Below are 20,063 nucleotides of genomic sequence, written 5' to 3'. Positions count from 1 at the left end.
TTTAAATATAAGAAAAAGCTCTATTTTATGCAATAAATTTGAGGCAGGGACAAACTGGTTTTTGTGATTGAAAAAATTAAAAAATATATTTAACAATCAGGGCTCAGGATTTAGCAGCTCTACAGGTTTCATAGTAAGTGTCATACACTTGCACTAGGGCACACATTTTACAATTTTAAATTTATTGTTTTTAATTTTTCATTACAATAAAACTCCAAACAAGCTCCAGCAATATTGTAAGTCACTTTTAAAATCCAAACAACTGTTTTATAGTATTTTATTTTATATGAAAAGGTAATTATGCAATAGTTATCAGGAAGGTTGAATAACAAAATGTGTAGGCAGAAGATAACCAAAGAAATCCTATATGATTTACACAATTGTTCAAGCAAACACAAGAGAACTCTGGTTTAGTTTCTATGAACTATCAAAGGATAAAGACAAAAGGCCATTCTATCTCAAATTAATCAGGTTTTGAATGGCAGCTTTTCAACATAATAAAATAAAGACATAAAAACAAAGACAAAATACATCTTGTTCTAAAACATTTCTTTTTAATCCCTATGTACTTTGAACAATCTTCTTGTATTTAAGTTTGCTGCAACTTTCAATGTGCAAAGTAAATCTATCCTGGTGCAGTGTTTTAAGAAGTCAATAGCAGCGGCAGTAGGAGCATAATGTAGTCGTTTCACTGCTATTTCCAGATTCTATAAAAGCCCAATGCTATTGCCAGGCAAGTAAATACTGAGGCTGTGAAGAGAAGAAACCATGTTACAGTTCATGCATTTGTGATTATTTTGCAGAGAGAAACAGAATAATGTCATTTTCCATTTAAATGAAGAACAAAAAACAAAGGGAATCCAACCAATTTCCTATCTTAGGTTTTATTTTATTTTTTAAGATTCTATTCATTTATTTTTAAAGAGAGGGGAAGGGAGGGAGAAAAACACCAATGTACGAGAGAAACAATTGATTGGTTGCCTCACATGCCCCCATCCAAAAACCTGGCCTGAAACCCAGGTATGTGCCCTGACCAGGAATTGAACTGGCAACCTTTTGCTTTGTGGGACGACACCCAACTCACTGAGCCATGCCAGTCAGGGCAATCTCAGGTTTTTCATTCCCTAGAAAATTAAGCTAAAGATACAGGATATCATTTGGGGGCAGGATTGATACCAATTCTTCTTAAAAAGCTTCCTGTATTTTAAAACCAATAAGGATGACAATAATTTTAAAATGTAGGTCATATGTTAGTTGGGATATATAAACTGTTTAAAGTCATTATTAACATTAACATTATGACCTCTAAGTGAAAAACTACTTCACCTCTATCACCCATGTGAAGAATATTTTTATTTGCCTTTCCAATACATTTAAAAATAATTTTTCTCATAACTATTAAATTTATATTAAAAACAAAAATAAAATTTTAATGAAAATCCTTTATTTTTTTCAAATACAAGGGAGTTTATTTAGAAAGTCACATAGGTAGAAAAAGTGAGCCAGTTGGGCTACGTGGGCTCAAGAAACAAGTTACAGAGGCAAAAGAGGGGCCCTTGGAGCTTAGGAGAAAGAGCAAAGGTGCGTGCCTTTAGGGAAGAAGAAGTGGAAAGGTGTGGGCATACTCCAAAGATAAAGGGAGAGGGAGGGAGGGGGAGGTAGAGGGGGTAAAAGGGAGAGAGACTGAAAACCCTTTAAAAAAATCTCAGTAAGGTAGAAGAAAAGGCAAAACAAGCATCAGACTTCTTTACCAGTTAATATACCACCTGCTCTTACATCAGTCTGGGTAGAAAACCTTCCTGTTCTCCTTAAGAAGGTGAATCTGTGTTAAGGCTTTTAGGGACTCCCTAGTTTCTAGTTTGTTTGAATAGCCATGACTTCCCCCCCACCATGTACAAATACATTTATTACATCATTATTTACATAGAAAAAACTGGAATTTAACCTAACTATAGTATAATAGAAGTAACTTATGACATTAGATGGCCTATTATACAGCCATTAAAAATGACATGAACTCACAGAATAAAAGACTAAATAAAGTACATGTCAGTAATGATTACTTCTAATTGGTGGAGTTATGAATGATTTTCTTATTTATAATTTTTAAACAGCCATGACCTTTAAAATAGAATCCGAGGTGAAGGGCAAACTTCTTTGACTAAATACACAAGAAACAGACTTTCATAGTACAGCCATCCTAATTTTAATGTATAAATTTAATTATATATTATCCCATTTGATAACACTTTTTATTGAAACTTGGTTAATGATAAAATGATTTCCTTAATTTTAAGAAATGGGATTAGGTCTCTTTAAGACACAGAGGGAATGAAAACATTTGAGGAGGAAGTATAGTATTAGGAGTTTCTTGTCTTGGTCAATTACACATTCTCCCATTTGATCATGCTATTATTTACCATGTTCCAGGCGGTGTGCTGTGCAATTACGTACATTACCATATATAACCATAATTAAAACCCTATGCAGTTGGTGACATTATTTGCATTGTATAGATGAAACAAACCCAAAGCTGTAGTTAAAAAAAAAAAATTATATTTTTCTAAAGGACTCAATCTAATTTGTCATTTTGGGGGCCACACAGTGCTATCTAGTGGTTGGAAAGAGGAATGGAAGGAGGGAGGGAGGGAGGGAAAGAAAGAAGGAGGGAGAGAGGAGAGAGAAACAAACACTGATTTGTTGTTCCACTTATTTATGCATTCATTGGTTGCTTCTTGTATGTGCCCTGACCTGGGATTGAACCTGCAACCTTGGTGTATCGGGAGGACACTAACCAGGGTCTCGGGCCTACGTGATTATATTCTTTGCTAGCCCAAATGGCTGATAAATTGTCTTAGACTACTAATGAGCATTTTATTGTGAGGAAGGAGGCATGTCATTCCTTTATTAGAAAATACAACACAATGGTTACTGCATTTAAGTTTCTCTTTCATTTCTGCTGTCAACTGTTACTTCTCATTGCTGTCATGGTACCAAATTTGTTATTTTCTATGGCCTGTCAAGAACACTTCCTTTGGATATATAAAATGCACAGGTGAGCATGTGGCTGGTACATCTCAAGTACTGTTTTATTATTCGTCTGCCCAGAACAGAATCTGCCACATTACTGTAGAGATTAAATGGAAACTGCCATTCCTTGGCCACGGTGATCTGGGTCAAAGAGTGGTGTTTGACTCAAGATGGGCCATTCAGATCCCTTTCCTGGGATTTTCTGAATTGAAATTAAAGAAAGGGATAATTTTTCTTGGTTGGCGAAGCTGGAATGATACGAGCCTGGTCATGTTTCTAATCCAGGATACAGAGAAAAGTTGTGATTCCAGTTATCCCTGAGCTGAAGCTGTACCTCTGCCCTTCTTCCATAATTCAATATGTAAGCCAATAAATTTCCCTTTATGCCTAAGCTAGTTCAAGTTAAAAGTATGATACTTGAAACTGACAGAGCCTTGGCTGATAATATGATGGGAAACCAAAATGATTAAGATTTACAATTTTAGAAGGATTTCTTCTCTAAGAGGAATGGTAAGACCTTTAAGACTTGGGCTTAGTATTTTTTCTGCTTTTTCTGTGTTCATGATTGAATTCAATATGCAAATCTCAGGTAAGTGGAGTATTATTGTACTGGCAACATCACAAGTATCCTAGGACCCAATGGATCCTCTCCTGACATTAACTGCCCACCTGCTAAGTGTGGGATTCAGATTTCTAAAAAGCTTGCCAGTAACAGCAGCAGTAAACACATATTTGGAGAAGGATAAGGAAGGAGAAAGACATTGCCTTCAGAAATGTTGTTGCAAATCCTCATTGAAAAAAGGAAAGTGAGATAACTTAGGAAAGGTAACTTCCCAAACAATAACTTGCTAATTTCTTTTGCCACTGCCATTAAGTCTATTAGAGTCAGTCTTATACTACCCACTACTGAACAAAAGCCCAAAGGAGACCATCACTATCTTGAAAGGATACTATTTTTAATGAAGATATTGATTCTTTCAGTAAATAATCTATAGAGGAAGCTGAATGGAATTTGAAGCTCTTCCTAAACTAGATTGCTTTGAAATCTATTTTGAGAGTTGGAACAAACACTCCAAACTGGGCTGTTTGTAAATTTCTTAAGCACTACTACTGATCTCCAGATCCAGAGACTTTGCTAGAATGGGGGTTTTCAAAATTTGTTTTCACACTAGAACGCTTCACATAAATCTTCCGCAGAAGCCCAATATTTTAAAAAAGAATTTGAGCCATTCATGTTGTAAAAATAAAGGGGGATGTGCATTGTTGAGGGCTGGGAGCTCCATCTTCACTCCTAGTGACACCTCATAGTGGCTGCCCAGAAAATCAGTGATGGTATAAATCAGCAATTTTATTTTGAACTACAGTTCGATAATATGAAAAAATTTCGATGTGCATATCTTTTTGATCCAAAAGTATAGATGTGCAAAGCAATTTATACAGAAATACTAGCATGAGGGCACAGAGGGGAGTAGGGGTTTGTATATGTTTGTGTTTACTAAAACACAAATATATATGGCTGTTCAATGCAATATTGTTTTTAATGATGCAAAACTGGTAGCAGAATGTCAGACATTTGGATAAATAAATTATGGCAGTTTCATACAATGATTACTATGCTTTCTAGTAAAAAGATGTCTATTGATGTGGAAAGATATTTAAGATATTTGGTTAAATTTTAAAAAGTTGTAGTCTGTATAATATGATCTAGTTATTATTTTTTAAAAATTGTAATGTTTATATAAAGAAGAAAAATCCTACAAAGATATATACTACTAATAGTAAAAATACCTATGAGGAGGGAGTAGAAAGTTTTCACTTCTACTATATTGCTTTTGAATTATATGAACAATTTATAATGAAAACATATTACTTTTTAGAAAGGAAAGGAAAATATTACTACTTGTCTAGGGTATTCTTCCTACTTCCTTGGGGTGCTTTAATTGGTTCAAAGCACATGGTACTTGAGCCCAGTATAGGACAAATAATCTAATTTTGGGGTAGTATCTGTGCTTAGTCATTCGGATTCAAGGTAGATGATTTTCCCCCTTTGCTTGCTATCATTTTTTAAAAACCCTCACCTGAGGATATGTTTATTGTTTTTAGAGTGGGGGGGGGAGGAGGGGGGAGAGAGAGAGACAGACAGACAGAAATATTGATGTGAGAGAGAAACATCAACCAGTTGCCTTCTGTACATACCCTGACTAGGGATCGAACCTGCTACCAAGGTATGTGCCCTGACTGGGAATTGAACTGGCAACCTTTTGGTGTATAGGACAGTGCTCCAACCAACTAAGCCACCTGTCCAAGGCTGGCTGCTATGATTTTTAATGCCCTATATATATTTTAGTTATGCTTCCCCTTAAGTCCACTCAAATACTGAAGGAAAAGTACAGCCAATAAAAGTAATACTCTTTTTCATTGTGGAATACCTGTTTATCTTCGCATCATTTTTTACTTGTGTTTATATGTTTCTTTCACATCCATAAGTTTTTTCCTCTTAGTAAGTTGCAGAGGTGCCTGTTAAACTTATATACTAAACTTATTGTCTTTCAAACTTAAGATTATTCATGCACTGTAGGGACCAAGCAATAAAGGAAATCTGTGATAGTGCCTCCATTTTTCCTTCTGTGCTGGCCCTGGTTACTTTGGTAGGAGGTGACAGGTCTGAAAGTCAAATGACAGTAATTCCTTCCTCTGACAGCCTTACCTGCAAGATAACGAATTGTCTCAAGCCTGTTAGATTCCATTAGCGTTTTTAAAGAAGCAATTTCAGTGTCAATTTTATTACTGGTCTCTGAGATAATATTTTTAGTTTTGGTATCCTGTAGCAAATAAGAATAAAGACACTTAAGTTTTGTCTTTACATATTGTTGCAAAAATATTTACATTAGAAACCCTTATTAATGGGTGAATTGTATATTACAGAAGTCTTAATTGGGGAAACAAAGTAAAAACAGTGTGATAGTAAAAAAACAAAAACCCATTGTGTGAACATTACAAACTGACAAAAAATATTCCTTGTACTTTAATATTTTGAGACCATTTATGAGGATTATCACATTCTGGGCACATTCTACTAAAAGCCCCATAGTAACATATTTGAGACTTAAATATATGAGGATAAACTAAGAAGAAAACACTTCAGTCACTCAACTATCCCTTTATGTGTAAAAAGTCCTTAGGATAAGAGTTAAAAATTCAAATATATTTTGGGAAAAGAAAAAGAAAAAAAAAACCTAACCAGGTTTATAATGTGAACTGGCACCAATATTAAAGGAAATGGCAGAAATGCTTATTGGTCAGCACTGAATGCTATGTCTATAGGAGCTAAGAAACAGGAAGAGAGAAAATGGTCCTTAGAGCTCAGAAACCAGCTGAGACAATTTTTGAATTTCCTGATCTTCTTTATCTGTCCAAAAAGAAAGAGAATAGGATACTAAAAAGGACAGATGGTACCTTCTACAATATTAAATTAGAAGCAAGAAACAGTGCTGTCTCTTCTGTTGGAATGTAGACCAAACAGCTTTTAACTTTTAAGAAAAGGACTAGGCTAAGCCAGAAAGCTGGGTTTTACTCAAGCCCCAGGGAGTAATGATGACAATTTAGAATTACTGAGAAAGTAACCAGTAGTACAGGGTTTAAAATCCAGGTTCAAATCCCAGCTCTACCACTCATTAGTTGTGTGACCTTAATGTCCCTGTGCCTCATTTTCTAAATTGGTAAAATGGCAACACAGACTGCCTGCCTCTCAGAGGCTGATATAAGGTAAATAGATTAATAGACATAAAGTTGGTAGAACAGTTTCTGACATATAATCACTTATTAAATATTTATTATCATTTTTTTAAATTTAAAGATAATTTAATCTAGGCACTCACTTAAATACTAAATATGAATCCTTTTCTTTTAAAAAATAGTTATTTTTTATATAAAAATAATTTAGTTAAAGAAAATATGCTACCTGGAAAGCTGGATTCTGACTCAGAGGTCACAGCTCAGGTACTATCACCCACTTGGTGGCAGCTTTCCCCAGCGCTGGTTAAACTGTAACAGCTCTGAGAGAATCATGGATTCTTTAGGGCTAGTTGTTTCAAGTCCAAAGGTACATGAGAGCAGTCACACAAGGCATGAGAACTGTGCAAGAGAAATTTTTATATATTAGCTTACCTTTTTCGCAAATTCTGTGGTTGCTTCCATAAGTTTCTTTTCTTGATCAGTAAACTAAAGAGATCATGCAATATGAGGTTAACAAAAAAGATTAAAAGGGATTCAAAAGCAATAAGTAACCAAGAAAGTACATTTTAGAGCACATTACCATATCTGTTACTCGGCTTCTTTCTAGGTTGATGTCCAGCTTATTATCTGCTCTGATCTGACTGGTTTCATTCTTTAAAGAAAAATAAATTTTAAAAAAGCGATCTTGTAATGAATATTCTGAAATTAATAAAATATTCTTAAGTGGGAAGAAAAGTTTCACTTACTATCAATTGTTGCTTAACTTGTTCTAATTCAATTTTCATTTTCTAGATATAAGAAAGATCACATAGAACTGGCATTAAACTAAAAGCCCATATTATAATTTTGTTCATAAAACCTAAAACCCCAGATTAGCAAAAAGTAGATGATATATGGATTTCTAATACAGGATTTTATTAAATATAAAGACAAAAAGAATAGTTAATCATATTCAGAAAATAATTCTTATAAAATTTAAAAATAAGCTGGTAGATAACAAAATTCTGACTAAATTACAAAAACACATTTTTCTCTTAAATGACTAAAGTAATTAGTGCAGAATCAAATAAAATGGAAAATGTGACATTACTTTCATTATACTATGAACTATGCTAAAATTGCATATAATATACAGAGTTCAAATATGTGTGACTTTTATACACATAAGATACAACTCATTCTTTAGTATACAAGAAACTATGCTTTATACATAGAAAGATTAGGTATTATTAAACATATGGTATATTTTTACCTAAAATCTTGTAAGTTATTTAGTAACCACATAAAATTGTTATTTGGTCTTATTATTCACCAAGCAGACTACTTGTGAAATGTTATTTTATTGGTAATAAACTCAAATTTGTGTCACCTCGTTCTCTGCTCTCAGATTTGCAAATTCACTTTTCTCTAGGATGACCATGTCTTTCCTGATGGAGTCCAAATGAGCCATTAGTTGTTGTACTGTTATTTCCTAGAAGGCAAAATAAAACCACCTAGTGATCTATGGAATGCCATCCCTTTACATGGAATTGTTTTCATGAAACTTAAAGAGTACCTTATGCTACAAGATACAATGTCACTTGGCTAAGTTAAAAAAAAAAAAAAAAAAGGAAGAAGAAAAATATAGAAAAAAAACCCAGAACATATGAAACATACATATCAAAATGAAAAGGAACAGGAGATTCAAAGAAAAATTATTTCCCAGTGAAGAGAAAGAAATGTCTAGAAACATTTATAAAAGAATCCCAATAAAATACTTAACATCGAAGAGTTCCTCAACAAATATTGTTTAAATGCCTGCACAGAAAGGGTTTTGTTATCTTTTATTGCTTTAATTTTGAGGGATTTTCTACCACCAGAAAATTCCAGGGTACTATGTAAGACTCAGAAGTCAGGTAGTAAAACAAAATAGGTAAAAGTATGGTTTAAATAATTAACTCCTTGTCAGCATAACATAATTAATGGTTTTTCTTTAAAAGATTTTATTTATTTTTAGAGAGAGGGGAAGGGATGGAGAGAGGGAGAGAAACATTGATTGGTTGCATCTTGCACACACCCAGACCAGGGGACCGAGCCTGCATCCCAGGCATGTGCCCTCACCGGGATCAAACAGGCAACATGTCGCTTTGTGACGATGCCTAACTAACTGAGCCATACCGGTCAGGACTAATTAGTATTTTTAAATGACATTTCAGTACTGTCTCTCTTAAAACAGAAAAAGCAAGAGACACATAAAAATGAAAAAGGGGAAAAAACATTAATTAAACATTTTCATCTATTATATAGTTGATTTTTGTTAAACCTTTAAGCCAATTTCTATTTTATCCAAATAAGTTTGCCCATCCCTGGTGGCAACATCATGAGTAAATTAATAGAAACACACACATACAAAATTCCTGGGTAACTTTACATGGCACTACAAAGAATATGTGACAGAAAAGGTGGCTCCTATATGATAGATTTATAAGCTTTTGCTTTGCTAGGGAAGGACATTTTTGTAGAAATGATTTAAGGCAGCCTTACAAAGAAAATAAAAAAGCAACACTAATCTTTTTAAAAACTGGTTTTAGAGAGAAAGAGGAAGGGGAGAAGAGGTTAGAAAAAGAGAGAGAGAGAGAGAGAGAGAAACACTGAGTTGCTGTTGCATTTATTTATGCATTCATTGGTTGATTCCTGTATGTGCCCTTACCAGGGATCAAACCTGCAACTTTGGCATATCAGGATGGCGCTCTAACCAACTCAGCTACCTGGCCAGGGCAACACTAAACTTTGTAAACTTAGGTAGCTTGATTCATTTTATCCCTCTTTACCAAAAGAAAAGGCAAATGAGGATGTAGCCATAACAGTGATCCTCTATAACAGGGTACATAAACACATACAAACAAACAAACCCAAATAAGAACAGGATCACTAGTGTAACTCCCATTTGTTTTTGGTCAGTTTGTGGCCAGGAGTGCATCACTGGGGTTATAGTCCTTTAACTGACCAGTATGGGCGAGAAAGACTTCTTTCAAAACTGACTTGACTTTTAGAATACAGAGGCTATAACAGTTCCAGATGTGTGACCAAGAAATGACTCACTCTTCAAAGGATCTGGAATGCACAACATTCTTCAGTAACAGCTCCCAGATGGCACAGTCATATGGAGAAGATGTTAAAAATGTGAGTTCTGGAGTCAAGATGTCTGGCTTTGAATCCAAATGCTGCCATTTACTTTGAGACTTTGGGCAAGTTATTTAGCTTCTTTGACCTCTTAGTAAAATGAAAATAATAACAGTACTTACACCTTACAGAGTTGTTTGGAGAATTAAATGAAATAGTGCATATCAAATGCTTAAAATAATACTTGGCTATTACTATTAACCAGAGGCAGGGATGTAAATGGCTGAAGCAAGACAGTGTAACTTCCGTGTTTTGATGTGGAAAGGTTTTGCCTTAAATATTAATCCTGAGGAGACTTCTGGCCAGGATGGAGGCCTAGACTGACACGGTTTGTCTCCCTCCACAACTAAGAAGGAATACAACTACTGCAAAACCAGAAATAACCAGAAGTTACAGAAAATAAATGGAAGTCCAACATATGATGTTATAAAGAAGTGGTGCTTGTCCAGGTGGGTAGGAAGGACGATACCAGGGCGGAGAAGTCAAGCCGTGCTGGTGGTGGCAGCAGCGGCAACAGCAGTGGGATGGCCATAAGCACAGACACCTGTATTTAAGAGGAGGCGAGAAGCGCCTGGGGAGCACCCCTGGCTGCAGACCAGACCCGTCAGCTCAGGATTCCAGCGCCAGGGAAGGCAGACCCCCATTGCCTTGGACTGTGAGGCCTGGAGTGGGTGGGGATGGAGGAGGAGGCTCCTGGTCTCTCAGCAGAGAGTGAACGGCAGGATTCCATCTTGGACCCCCACCCCCACAGAAAACACCACATCGTGGGGAGAAGGGTCACCCGGTTGTGACAATGTGACGAGTGCACAGGGCTCTGCCCCCTATAGCGTAGGAGGTGTGACAGCCCTGCCCAGAAAGCAAAGGTAAACACAAAACTGTCAGGATGGCACAGATCATGATAGAGATCCCAGTGACACAGCTGACCAGACAGCAAATACCTAATCTAACGAAGCAGCAGATAGGAAATCTTTCTGAGGCTCAGTTCAGAGCTTTGGTTATACGAATGCTTACAGACCTAACAGCAGATCTTAAACAAGACTGGGAAGGAATGAAAGCCAGTCCTGCTGAAATGAACAAGAACACATATGAAACTAGTGGTGAGGGAAAGAAAACCAGGGATCATATCAACAAATCGGAACATAGGGAAGGAACAAACAGTCAACCAGTGCAGAAAGAGGAAATGAGAAAGAAAATGAGGAGAGGCTCAGAAACCTATGGGACAGCTATAAGCGGGCCAACATCTGAATCATAGGGTTGCCAGAAGGTGAAGAAGAACACCTAGAAATTGAAAAATTATGTGAAAAAATAATGAAACAGAACTTCCCTAACTTGGGGAAGGAAATAGACTTATAGGTCAAGGAAGCACAGAGATTTCCAAAAAAACGATCCAGGGAAAACCACACCAAGACATATTATTATCAAAATGTCAAAAATTAAGGATGAGAGAATCTTAGAGGCAGCAAGAGAGAAGGAGAGAGTTCCATACAAAGGGGTCCCACTAAGACTGTCAGTTGATTTCTCAAAAGAAACTCTGCAGGCAAGAAGGGACTGGCAAGAAATATTCAAAGGAATGAAAAGCAAAAACCTACAACCACGATTACTCTCTCCAGTGAAGCTGTCATTCAGAATAGAAGGGCAGAGAAAGTGCTTCCAGGACAAAGTAAAACTGAAGGAGTTCATCAGATTCACACCACTGTTATATGAGATGTTAAAGGGACTTGTTTAGAAGAAAGGATCAAAACTATGAGCATTAAAATGAAAACTATATCACAACAACCAACAACAGAAGCTAGGGAATTGAAACAAAGGCAAACTAAGTAGGCAGCAAGAGTGGGAAAAGAACTGTAGGTATGGGGAACATTTGGGGGGAGGTCGGTGGGGAGGGGGAAAGGGGGAACGGGAGGGAGACGGTACAGGAATTAAGAAGCATAGTAGGAGGGAGTGGAGTAGACAGGAAGATGTTGAGATGACCTATATGCACAACCAATGGGCATGGACTAACGGGAGGGCAACTGGAGGAAGGGGGTCACTGGGTGGAGGAAAACAAAGGGAAAAGAAATTGGGACAACTGTAACAGCATAATCAATATAGCATATTAAAAAAAAAGAATAATATAGGAAAGGGTGAAGCCAAAGAACTTATATGCATGACCCCTGGACATGAACTAAGTGGGGTGGGATTGCTGGAGGGAAGGAGGGTACTGGGCAGAGGGGAGCAAAGGGAAGAAAAAATTGGAACTACTGTAACAGCATAATCAATAAAATTTACTTAAAAAAATTAATCCTATCATAAAAATCATTTTTTTTACTGTACATTATAGACAGGCCTGAGTCTTATGCCTTCCCTAACTCTCGTCTATATTATTGGAGTCGGGGGTTCATTTTTTTTATGCAGTTCTGCTTGTTAGTTCTGCTGTGTTAGTCCTATTGTCCCAAAATGTCATTATGAAGGAGTTCTAAAACATTAAATGTTATCTTTATTTAAATATTTAATAAATGTTATTACTGAAACTATCGAGAACAGTTGAAAATGTAATTACAGCTTTCTTGTGGAATCTGAACCTGAGATAAGGAATTGTACTATGACCCTGATAGCCTTTTCTTCCTTTAAATACAGTTTGTGACTCAAAAAGGCCTACAAAACAGCACAGGTGTCCATCTTCAAAAACTTTAAATGGACAAGTATAATCCAGTAGTAAGTAGTCAAATCTATTGAAATATGATCACTGTAACTATTGTGGAGCTACCAGAGACTATGAATATAATTCAGATTATAAATGAATTCAGAATATAATTGTATTTTCAGATTGAGTAGACCTTAGTATGGCCCTTCCTGAAGTGATCAAGTATGACGATTCTTTGTCCTACGGCCCTGAGCCTCAGCCCCGTCTTTCATGACATCTTTGTGTGTTGTTCTGTCCGAGAGGTGGAGTCAGCAAGGGGATTAGGCTCAAGGGTGGAATAGGATTTATTTTCACACACCAGTAATAAAACAATAAAAAGCTTAGTAGGTATATTTCTACATCCTACATTTTTAATGTGTGATTAAATGGTCCTGGCAGCATGAACATTTCTCAAACCACAGTTTTAACTCACTGATTATATAATAGGTAAACTTAAAAATCTGATTTAAGAATGTATTACCTTATTAAAAATGCCAGTAGCCCCATTAGCTCTTTCAGAATAACTCAGAGGTTTGGGAGAATTAAATGACTGGATTTTTCTTTAGTGGTTTAGTAGCCTGTTATGATTGTGAATAAATTAAGCTAAAATAATGCGCACACAAATTTATAGGTAAGTTAAATCCAAGGGTCGAATACTTTTAACTTAAATGTCTAATTGGAAATTATCATAAAAAACTTTAAAAAGCTTTTGATTCTTCATGACCTTTAGTGAAATTTTATGCAAGAGCTTCTAACTTTACATAAGAACCCCTAATTTCTCTCTGCTGTGAAATATTTATCTAAGAAGTCTAAATCTGAAAAATTAAAAATTTAAAAATATAACCATAAGGTTGTTAAACATAGTGAATTAATTCATGATGGCAAACTATGAATAATACAGTTAAGCTCATTGAGCTTATTCTATCCTTTATATAAAATCACTGCTTTTGTTCATAGCACCACAATGACAACTCTTGCAAATTACTCAACCTCCCGGATCATCTCTTCAGAGGCAGAAGAGAATAATTCTACGTACATTTTAAGGTTGTTAAAGGGGTTAAATAATATGTGAGAAGTCCCCAACATTGTGCCTCTTGTATCTTAAGTTCTTAGTAAATGGCATTATTTGACTTAAAGGATTTGTGTATTCAGTCAAATTAAAGCATCTTAGCCAGATGATTTATGAAGTCATTCCCAGCTATGTAAGTCCGTTCCAGCCTTCTAAGTTTGTGAAAATATACACATGATTGCAGTAAAATATTTTTATTAAAACATTTTTATTATTTTTATTTTCAACAAGGAAACGTTGTTTCACTAACAATCTACCACCATCTCATGATTCAAATAATATAATTATCTCACAATGAAAGATTTGACAAAATTTCATTCTCTGTGTTACCATAATTGTTATGACTATTCTAACTCCTTAATCTTTCAAGATACTGACTTTTTTTACTGCAGGGTTTTTTTTGTTTTTGATCCCTTTAGAGAGAACAATAAGGAAGACACAGGTGCGTTTGGGAGGTCAGTGGGTAATACAAAAATGCAGTTGAGTGGTAAAAATGAAAATATTACCTGTTGAGCCTGAGTGACCATCTCCTTAAAGATAGTATCCAAGCTGACATTTGATAAAGTGGTTAATGCTGATACAATTGTTTCTGCCTGTGCTTTGTCAAATCCTGTAGGCAGGAAATAGATAGTTATATATTTTTTTTTAAAGTGCATTCTTATCAGAATAAACAGCTGAATGATTTTCCCTATAAAGTGTTATACTTTTAAAAAATGTTTACAATTAAAAATTTGAGATTGTGCAAACTTACTTTCTAAAAGCACTCTACAATTCCCCAATCTACATCAACATGGGATATTACTAGTCTTTTTTTATTTTTGAGTGTATAATTGTAAAGATGGTACTGCATTTTAAATTTGTACCTAAAATTTGCATATCTTTGGTCAAGCGTCTCTCTATATATTAGTTATTGATCTTATTTTTCTGTGAGCTGTTTATAGCTTTTGCCCATTTACCTATAAAATTGTGTAACTTTTTCTTACGGGTTCATATGAACTGTCTGAATTTTAAAGCAATAGGCTTATTGTCATGTGTGTCGCTAACAATTTTAACTTATAGATGATAACATTTGAGATATAGATTTAAATATTTCTGTAGTCAGATCTGTAAGTCTTTCATTGCTTTTGAGTTTTATGTCTTGTTTCTTCCAAAAATATTTTATATTCTAGTACTTTTTTATAGTTTTTCTTTCATTTTATTACATTTATCTTTTAGGCAACCTAGAATTTATTTTTCAATAAGGGGAATCATATATGTTTCTCCCAATGGCTAGCTAGTCAGTTATAAAACTCATCTATTAAATAGTCCTTCCTTTTCCTAATTTGTAATGCCTTCATTATATTTGCTTGTTAAACCCACATGTGTGTCTGAATCCCATTCTATAATCAACTTTTCTATGTGATATCACGTAATTTAAAGAACTTTTGATATCTGGTCATTTTTTGTGTTTGTTCTTTGATTTTTTTTTTTTTGCTCTTAAACATTATCCTCTGTTTCCATATGGACTTCAGTCTCAGCCTAGCAACTGCAGTTTGTTTGTTATTGCTTTTTTACATAATTAGAATAATTCTACACATGTAATTTTATATAATGCTTTTTTCACTTAACATTCCTTGAACATTTTCATATTTTATTCAAGTAATACCGTTTTTATGACTATAAAATGTTCCATTGTATGGATGGCACTTATGGTTAAATAGTGACTCTTACTTGTTCCTAATAGTGACATAGTCTTGACTAGGTAATTTATTATGAGTAGTGTTAATTCGTTTATTTCAAAAGATATCCATGTTTCTCACCATGAGTTTCCAAGTCCTGAACAAATGCATGGGTATCAAAAGTTAATTTTCTTTGTTCAAAAGGAGTTATGTCCACTCGCCTTATATCATATTCTTCGTTGGTTGTGGTGGTGAAGAAGTCTGAAAAGAGAAGACAATATTTTTATTTCTGGTAGTAACAAATGGAAGCCTCACACTTTAGCTTCTAAAGCATTTTCCCCATCTATTTAGAATATAGTTCCAGCTCTCCTACGTTGGAATTCTGTAATTTCAGGTAAGATAATTGACTCCTCTGAGCCTGTTTTATCCAAAAGTGTCAACATTATTGGGCATAACAAACATTCAATAAATGTTTCCTTCCCTTCTTTTAGTATTCAGGAATGTTGAGAGCCAGTCTAAAATCATAAGATACATCAAAAGCTTTGAATATCGCTGCCACTTCTCAATTACTGGAGAACAGAAACTGCGCAGCTTTCCTCAGTGCTCAGACGTCTTTTTATGGGGCTATGAGAAATGTTTCTACCTATATCCCCACACAAAGTAGCTTTCTGTACTCCCACTCTTACAACATACACAGTTTATTTCCCATATAGTTCTCAGTTCTAAGATGGAATTATCTTGTTGGTTTACTGTTTGTGTCTCTGAACCAGAACATAAGCCCCTTGAGGCTCTGACTCTGTTTTCCATTACTGTATCTTTAATGCCTAGAACAGTGCTGGCAAATAGCTGGGATTCAATATTTTATTTTTTAATCAATGAATTTAATTTTAAAAGCTGGAGTATTTACTTTTAACACAAATTCCAAGGAAAAGTTTCACATTTTTAAAATATATATCCTGTTTCAACAAATTCCCAATTTAAAAAATTATTTATTTTTACAGAGAGGGGAAGGGAAGGTGGAGAAGAGGGAGAAAAACCTCAATGTGAGAGAACATTGATTGGTTGCCTCTTGTACTTGCCCCAACCAGATACCCCAACCTGCCACCCAGGCATGTGCCCTGATCTGGAATCAAACCAATAAAACAGGCAGCCTTTCACTTTGCGGGAGGCTGCCCAACTGAGCCACAGTAAATTTCCGATTTTTTAAGGCACAGGGGATGGTGAGCAAAACCAGACACGTGTTTTCAATGAATTTATACACTAGTAGGCAAGAAATTTTAGAAAATCTAAACATAAAACCAATTCAAATGATGAAAAAGAGTAAGGGAGCACTTAAAGTTTTCTCCAACAATAGATTCAACATATATGCTGAAACTATCATTTACTTATGGTGATATATTTTCCAATATTATATGTACTTCAAAGTTCATTCTCTAAAAATGTTTGGGTATGTAAACGAAGGACAACTCTAAAAGTTTACAGATAGGATCAAGATTGGGGTAATTTTTCAGGGTTCTAAAAATGCTACCTCCTTTTTGTAAAGTTCACCGAATATGTATGCATGCTAAACACCTAAATATATAACCAAAGATGTGAAGGACCCTGGCAGCTAAACAGCCTTCTTATGGAGGATAAACAACTATGTGAGGAAAACGAAGCCATGAGCAAAATAGCAGAGTACAGTGGGTACTGGTTGGGTCATTTTACCTGGCACTGAAGATTCAAGGTGAATTAGAGAATGCTAATATTAGTATCAAGTGCTCACTCTGTGGACAACTTTAAAGAGTTTAAAAATTGGGGATGTAGGGAAGGAGGCAGGATTCTGAAAATGCGTTTCAGAATGAAGTCAGACGTCCTCCAGGGCACACTGCCAGCAGGGGTGCCAACGAATTCAACACCTGTAGGTTCCAGCATTCACGTTCTGTTTTGTTTGTGAATGGCTACTACACGATGGTTGCAGAATACTGAAAATTACAACGAGAATAAAGCGGACCTGGCGTGTGCTGCGGTCTACCAAAAACCTGGTCTCAAGGCCAGCACCCAAATAACAGTCTAAATTTGAACTGGCCGCCAAAGAAATCAGGAGTCCCCAGTTACCTTCCCCTTACTAGTTCCTGACTCGTCTACGAGAGGGCGGGGATTATCGGCCTCGTTTGACAGCAAAAAAGGAATTGGAGCTCAGAAAGAAGCCTGGCGGGGCTCTCGGTGTGCAGCCGGGCGGGAACCCCAGGCCGTTAGAAGCTCGCTGTCAGAGGAGGAAGGCAGCCCTCCTCGCAGTCCGTGCCCTCCCGGACCGAGACCCGGCAATAGGGTCCCCAGAGCTAGGAGTGGGCTAGGCAGGAAGGCGTGGCACCGTCGCCTCCCAGTCGCAGGAGCAGGCACGAGCTTCGTGTCTCTAGAATGCACTCAGACACGACGACACGATGCCTTTTCTCACCTCTCCGCAGTGCCCGCGAGAAACGCCCGCGGGGGTCTGAAACTTGGCGCCCCCCGCTGCTTTCGGATAGCAGGAGCCGCCAAACTCTGTAACTCCACATATCCTCAGTTTCCCGCTTGGAGGGAGGAAGGGAAAGGCTGGATGAATCACGCTCAGGCTTTCGGGGAATGTAGTTCTGGAGCCAAGAGGGTGCTGGGAAGTGTAGTTTTTGACCTGTCACAAACACCCCACCTGGCGCCTGCTAAAACAGCCTTTCCGCACAGCCGGGCCTCTTCACGTAGGGACCCACAATTCACTAGCATGGTTCAGAGCTGCTATGCTTCGCCCACCACCCCTTCCCAATCCCCTGCATGCTGTTACCACCCTTAGGAAGCGGGACCTTTTCTTTGAACCTTCCGGCGCCCGCTTCCCGGAAATGAGGTACAGTTCAACAGCAGAGTAACCCTGGATAGCCAGCAGCCATTGCACCTTTGGGTCGGTGGGAGATAGACTCATATTTAGCCGCACAGCTATCTGGAACTTGAACTACTCCGCCGCTAAGCATTCTGGGGGGTCATGTAGAAACCTTCTGGGAAGTGTAGTTCAGATAATGCCTTATTCTTGCTGCCTTACATCGCCCTCTAGTGCACAGGAGGAGGAACTTAAGTTGGTTTAGTCCCTCTCTTTAGGGAAACTGAATTCCTCTGCTTTTAGGGTAGAACTGATATTGCCATTATTATTATCTCTTTCAGACCTCAATTACTCCAAACTTTGCTCAACATGCTGAAATGCTGAAAATATCACACAGTAGTTGCGGGGCTAGTACATATTTTGCAGGTCTTAAAATGGTACACAATCGTTAGTTTTTAGTGGCTTGATTATTCTCACAAGTGTTTTTAACAATTACCACTAGCTTCTCCCACCTGTTTGTTTTCGAAGCTCTGGGAACGTCCGCTACGTAACAAGCAACACTTTAACCACTGAGGCACATTAAAAGAACAACACTTGATTCCCACCAGCAACGGCTTCAATCTCATTAGTTAAGGAAAGCCATTAAAGATTTTTTAAAGTTGTGATTATTAATGCTATCAAATATGCAATTACGGCAACTCAAGCTGTTTGCAGGAATGTAAACGAGTACCACATGTTTGGAAAGCAGTTTAATAATATATATGAAAACTCTAAAAAGTGAATAGCCTAAGTTTCACTTCCAAGAATCTGTCCTAAGGAAAACTAATCACATTTGTAGTTAAGACTTAAATTTTATAGCCCTTGCAGTGTTATAATAATGAAAATTTGAAAATAATTAATATTCAGAGTGATTCAGTAACTTGCAGAAATGTCCCAAGTTGGAATAATATGCAACCATTAAGTATTTTAAAAAAATCTTAGCAACAGGAAAATTCACTCACACACACACGCACACACACACACACACGACCCTTGAACAATGCGGCAGGGTTAGGAGTGCTGACCCCGGCTAGTCACAAATATGTATACAATTTTTAACTCTCCAGTAGACCCGTCCCATCCACACATTCAACCAATTTGGGACAGAAAATGGTATTTTCTGTCTGCGGTTGGGAATCGTGGTCGCAGTTGTGAAGAGAAAAATACTATTTTCTATCCAAGCTTGGTCGAATCCGCAGATGTGAAGTGCCTACTGTACTTATTGAAGAAAATCTACGTGTAAGTGGACCAGGGGCAGTTCAAGCCAGTGTTATTCAAGGGTCAATTGTATGTCTTCAATATGATTATAATTCTATTGAATGATATGATCCCGACTCCGAAGGAGTTCACAGCCACTGAAGATACAGACCAGAAGTGGGACCACAGTATTTCTACTTACCTTACGTTAAATAATTATAATAAAAAGTATACCTCTTTGTCTATTAATACTGGTTTTTATTTATATTACTGTAAAACTCTCTCCTCAACACAAATACAACAGTGTTGATTAGTCAGGTGACCAAAGCTGGACCAATCATGTTCTCTTTTGTGGAAATGGCTATTGGATTGAAGGATTCTTAATCATTTTCTGAGCCTGGCTGGAACTCTCGCAAGTGAGATCAGGGCAGGGACAGTCATATTCTGCCCAGGGGGCAGGAGAATTTCAGAAAGGCAGCAGCAGGGATAGCAGATGGAATGAGAGTGGAGCTACTAGATTAGCCACTCCCTGAGACTACTCTGATACTTCTGTGTGTTTCCAAAGTCTCCATGGTCGCTATTGTATATTTGTATGCTGAAAGTCTTAATTTCTAAAACTATTTTCCTATGAATTTGTTAATATTGCTTTATAAGTGTGTTGAGAGGAATAAAGGAGCTAATACT

General features: G+C 36.7%; 1 protein-coding gene across 3 annotated transcripts; it reads right to left on the bottom strand.

The window, feature by feature from the left end:
• CCDC90B (coiled-coil domain containing 90B) lies at positions 1-18,253 on the bottom strand. Of its 3 annotated transcripts, XM_090267817.1 has the most exons (9): positions 17,754-18,251; positions 15,458-15,577; positions 14,165-14,268; positions 8,135-8,236; positions 7,512-7,553; positions 7,346-7,417; positions 7,198-7,251; positions 5,738-5,852; positions 1-750 (listed from the first exon to the last, which is right to left on the bottom strand). In XM_090267817.1, exons 1-9 carry the CDS (start codon positions 17,851-17,853, stop codon positions 695-697), a joined length of 765 nt encoding a protein of 254 aa, XP_090123943.1. In that variant the 5' UTR covers positions 17,854-18,251; the 3' UTR covers positions 1-694. The 3 variants fall into 3 exon arrangements, with proteins under 3 accessions (XP_090123943.1, XP_090123940.1, XP_090123941.1); XM_090267814.1 differs by lacking the exon at positions 7,512-7,553 and having other exon boundaries at positions 17,754-18,253; XM_090267815.1 differs by lacking the exons at positions 1-750; positions 5,738-5,852 and adding an exon at positions 6,997-7,085 and having other exon boundaries at positions 17,754-18,253.
• Positions 18,254-20,063: the final 1,810 nt, after the last annotated feature.

Source organism: Furipterus horrens, unplaced genomic scaffold (assembly GCF_987537825.1).
Source record: "Furipterus horrens unplaced genomic scaffold, mFurHor1.1.pri manual_scaffold_2, whole genome shotgun sequence".
Lineage (NCBI taxonomy): Eukaryota > Metazoa > Chordata > Mammalia > Chiroptera > Furipteridae > Furipterus > Furipterus horrens.
Note: the sequence above shows the minus strand (reverse complement) of the source record. Positions and strands in the feature narration are given on the sequence as shown.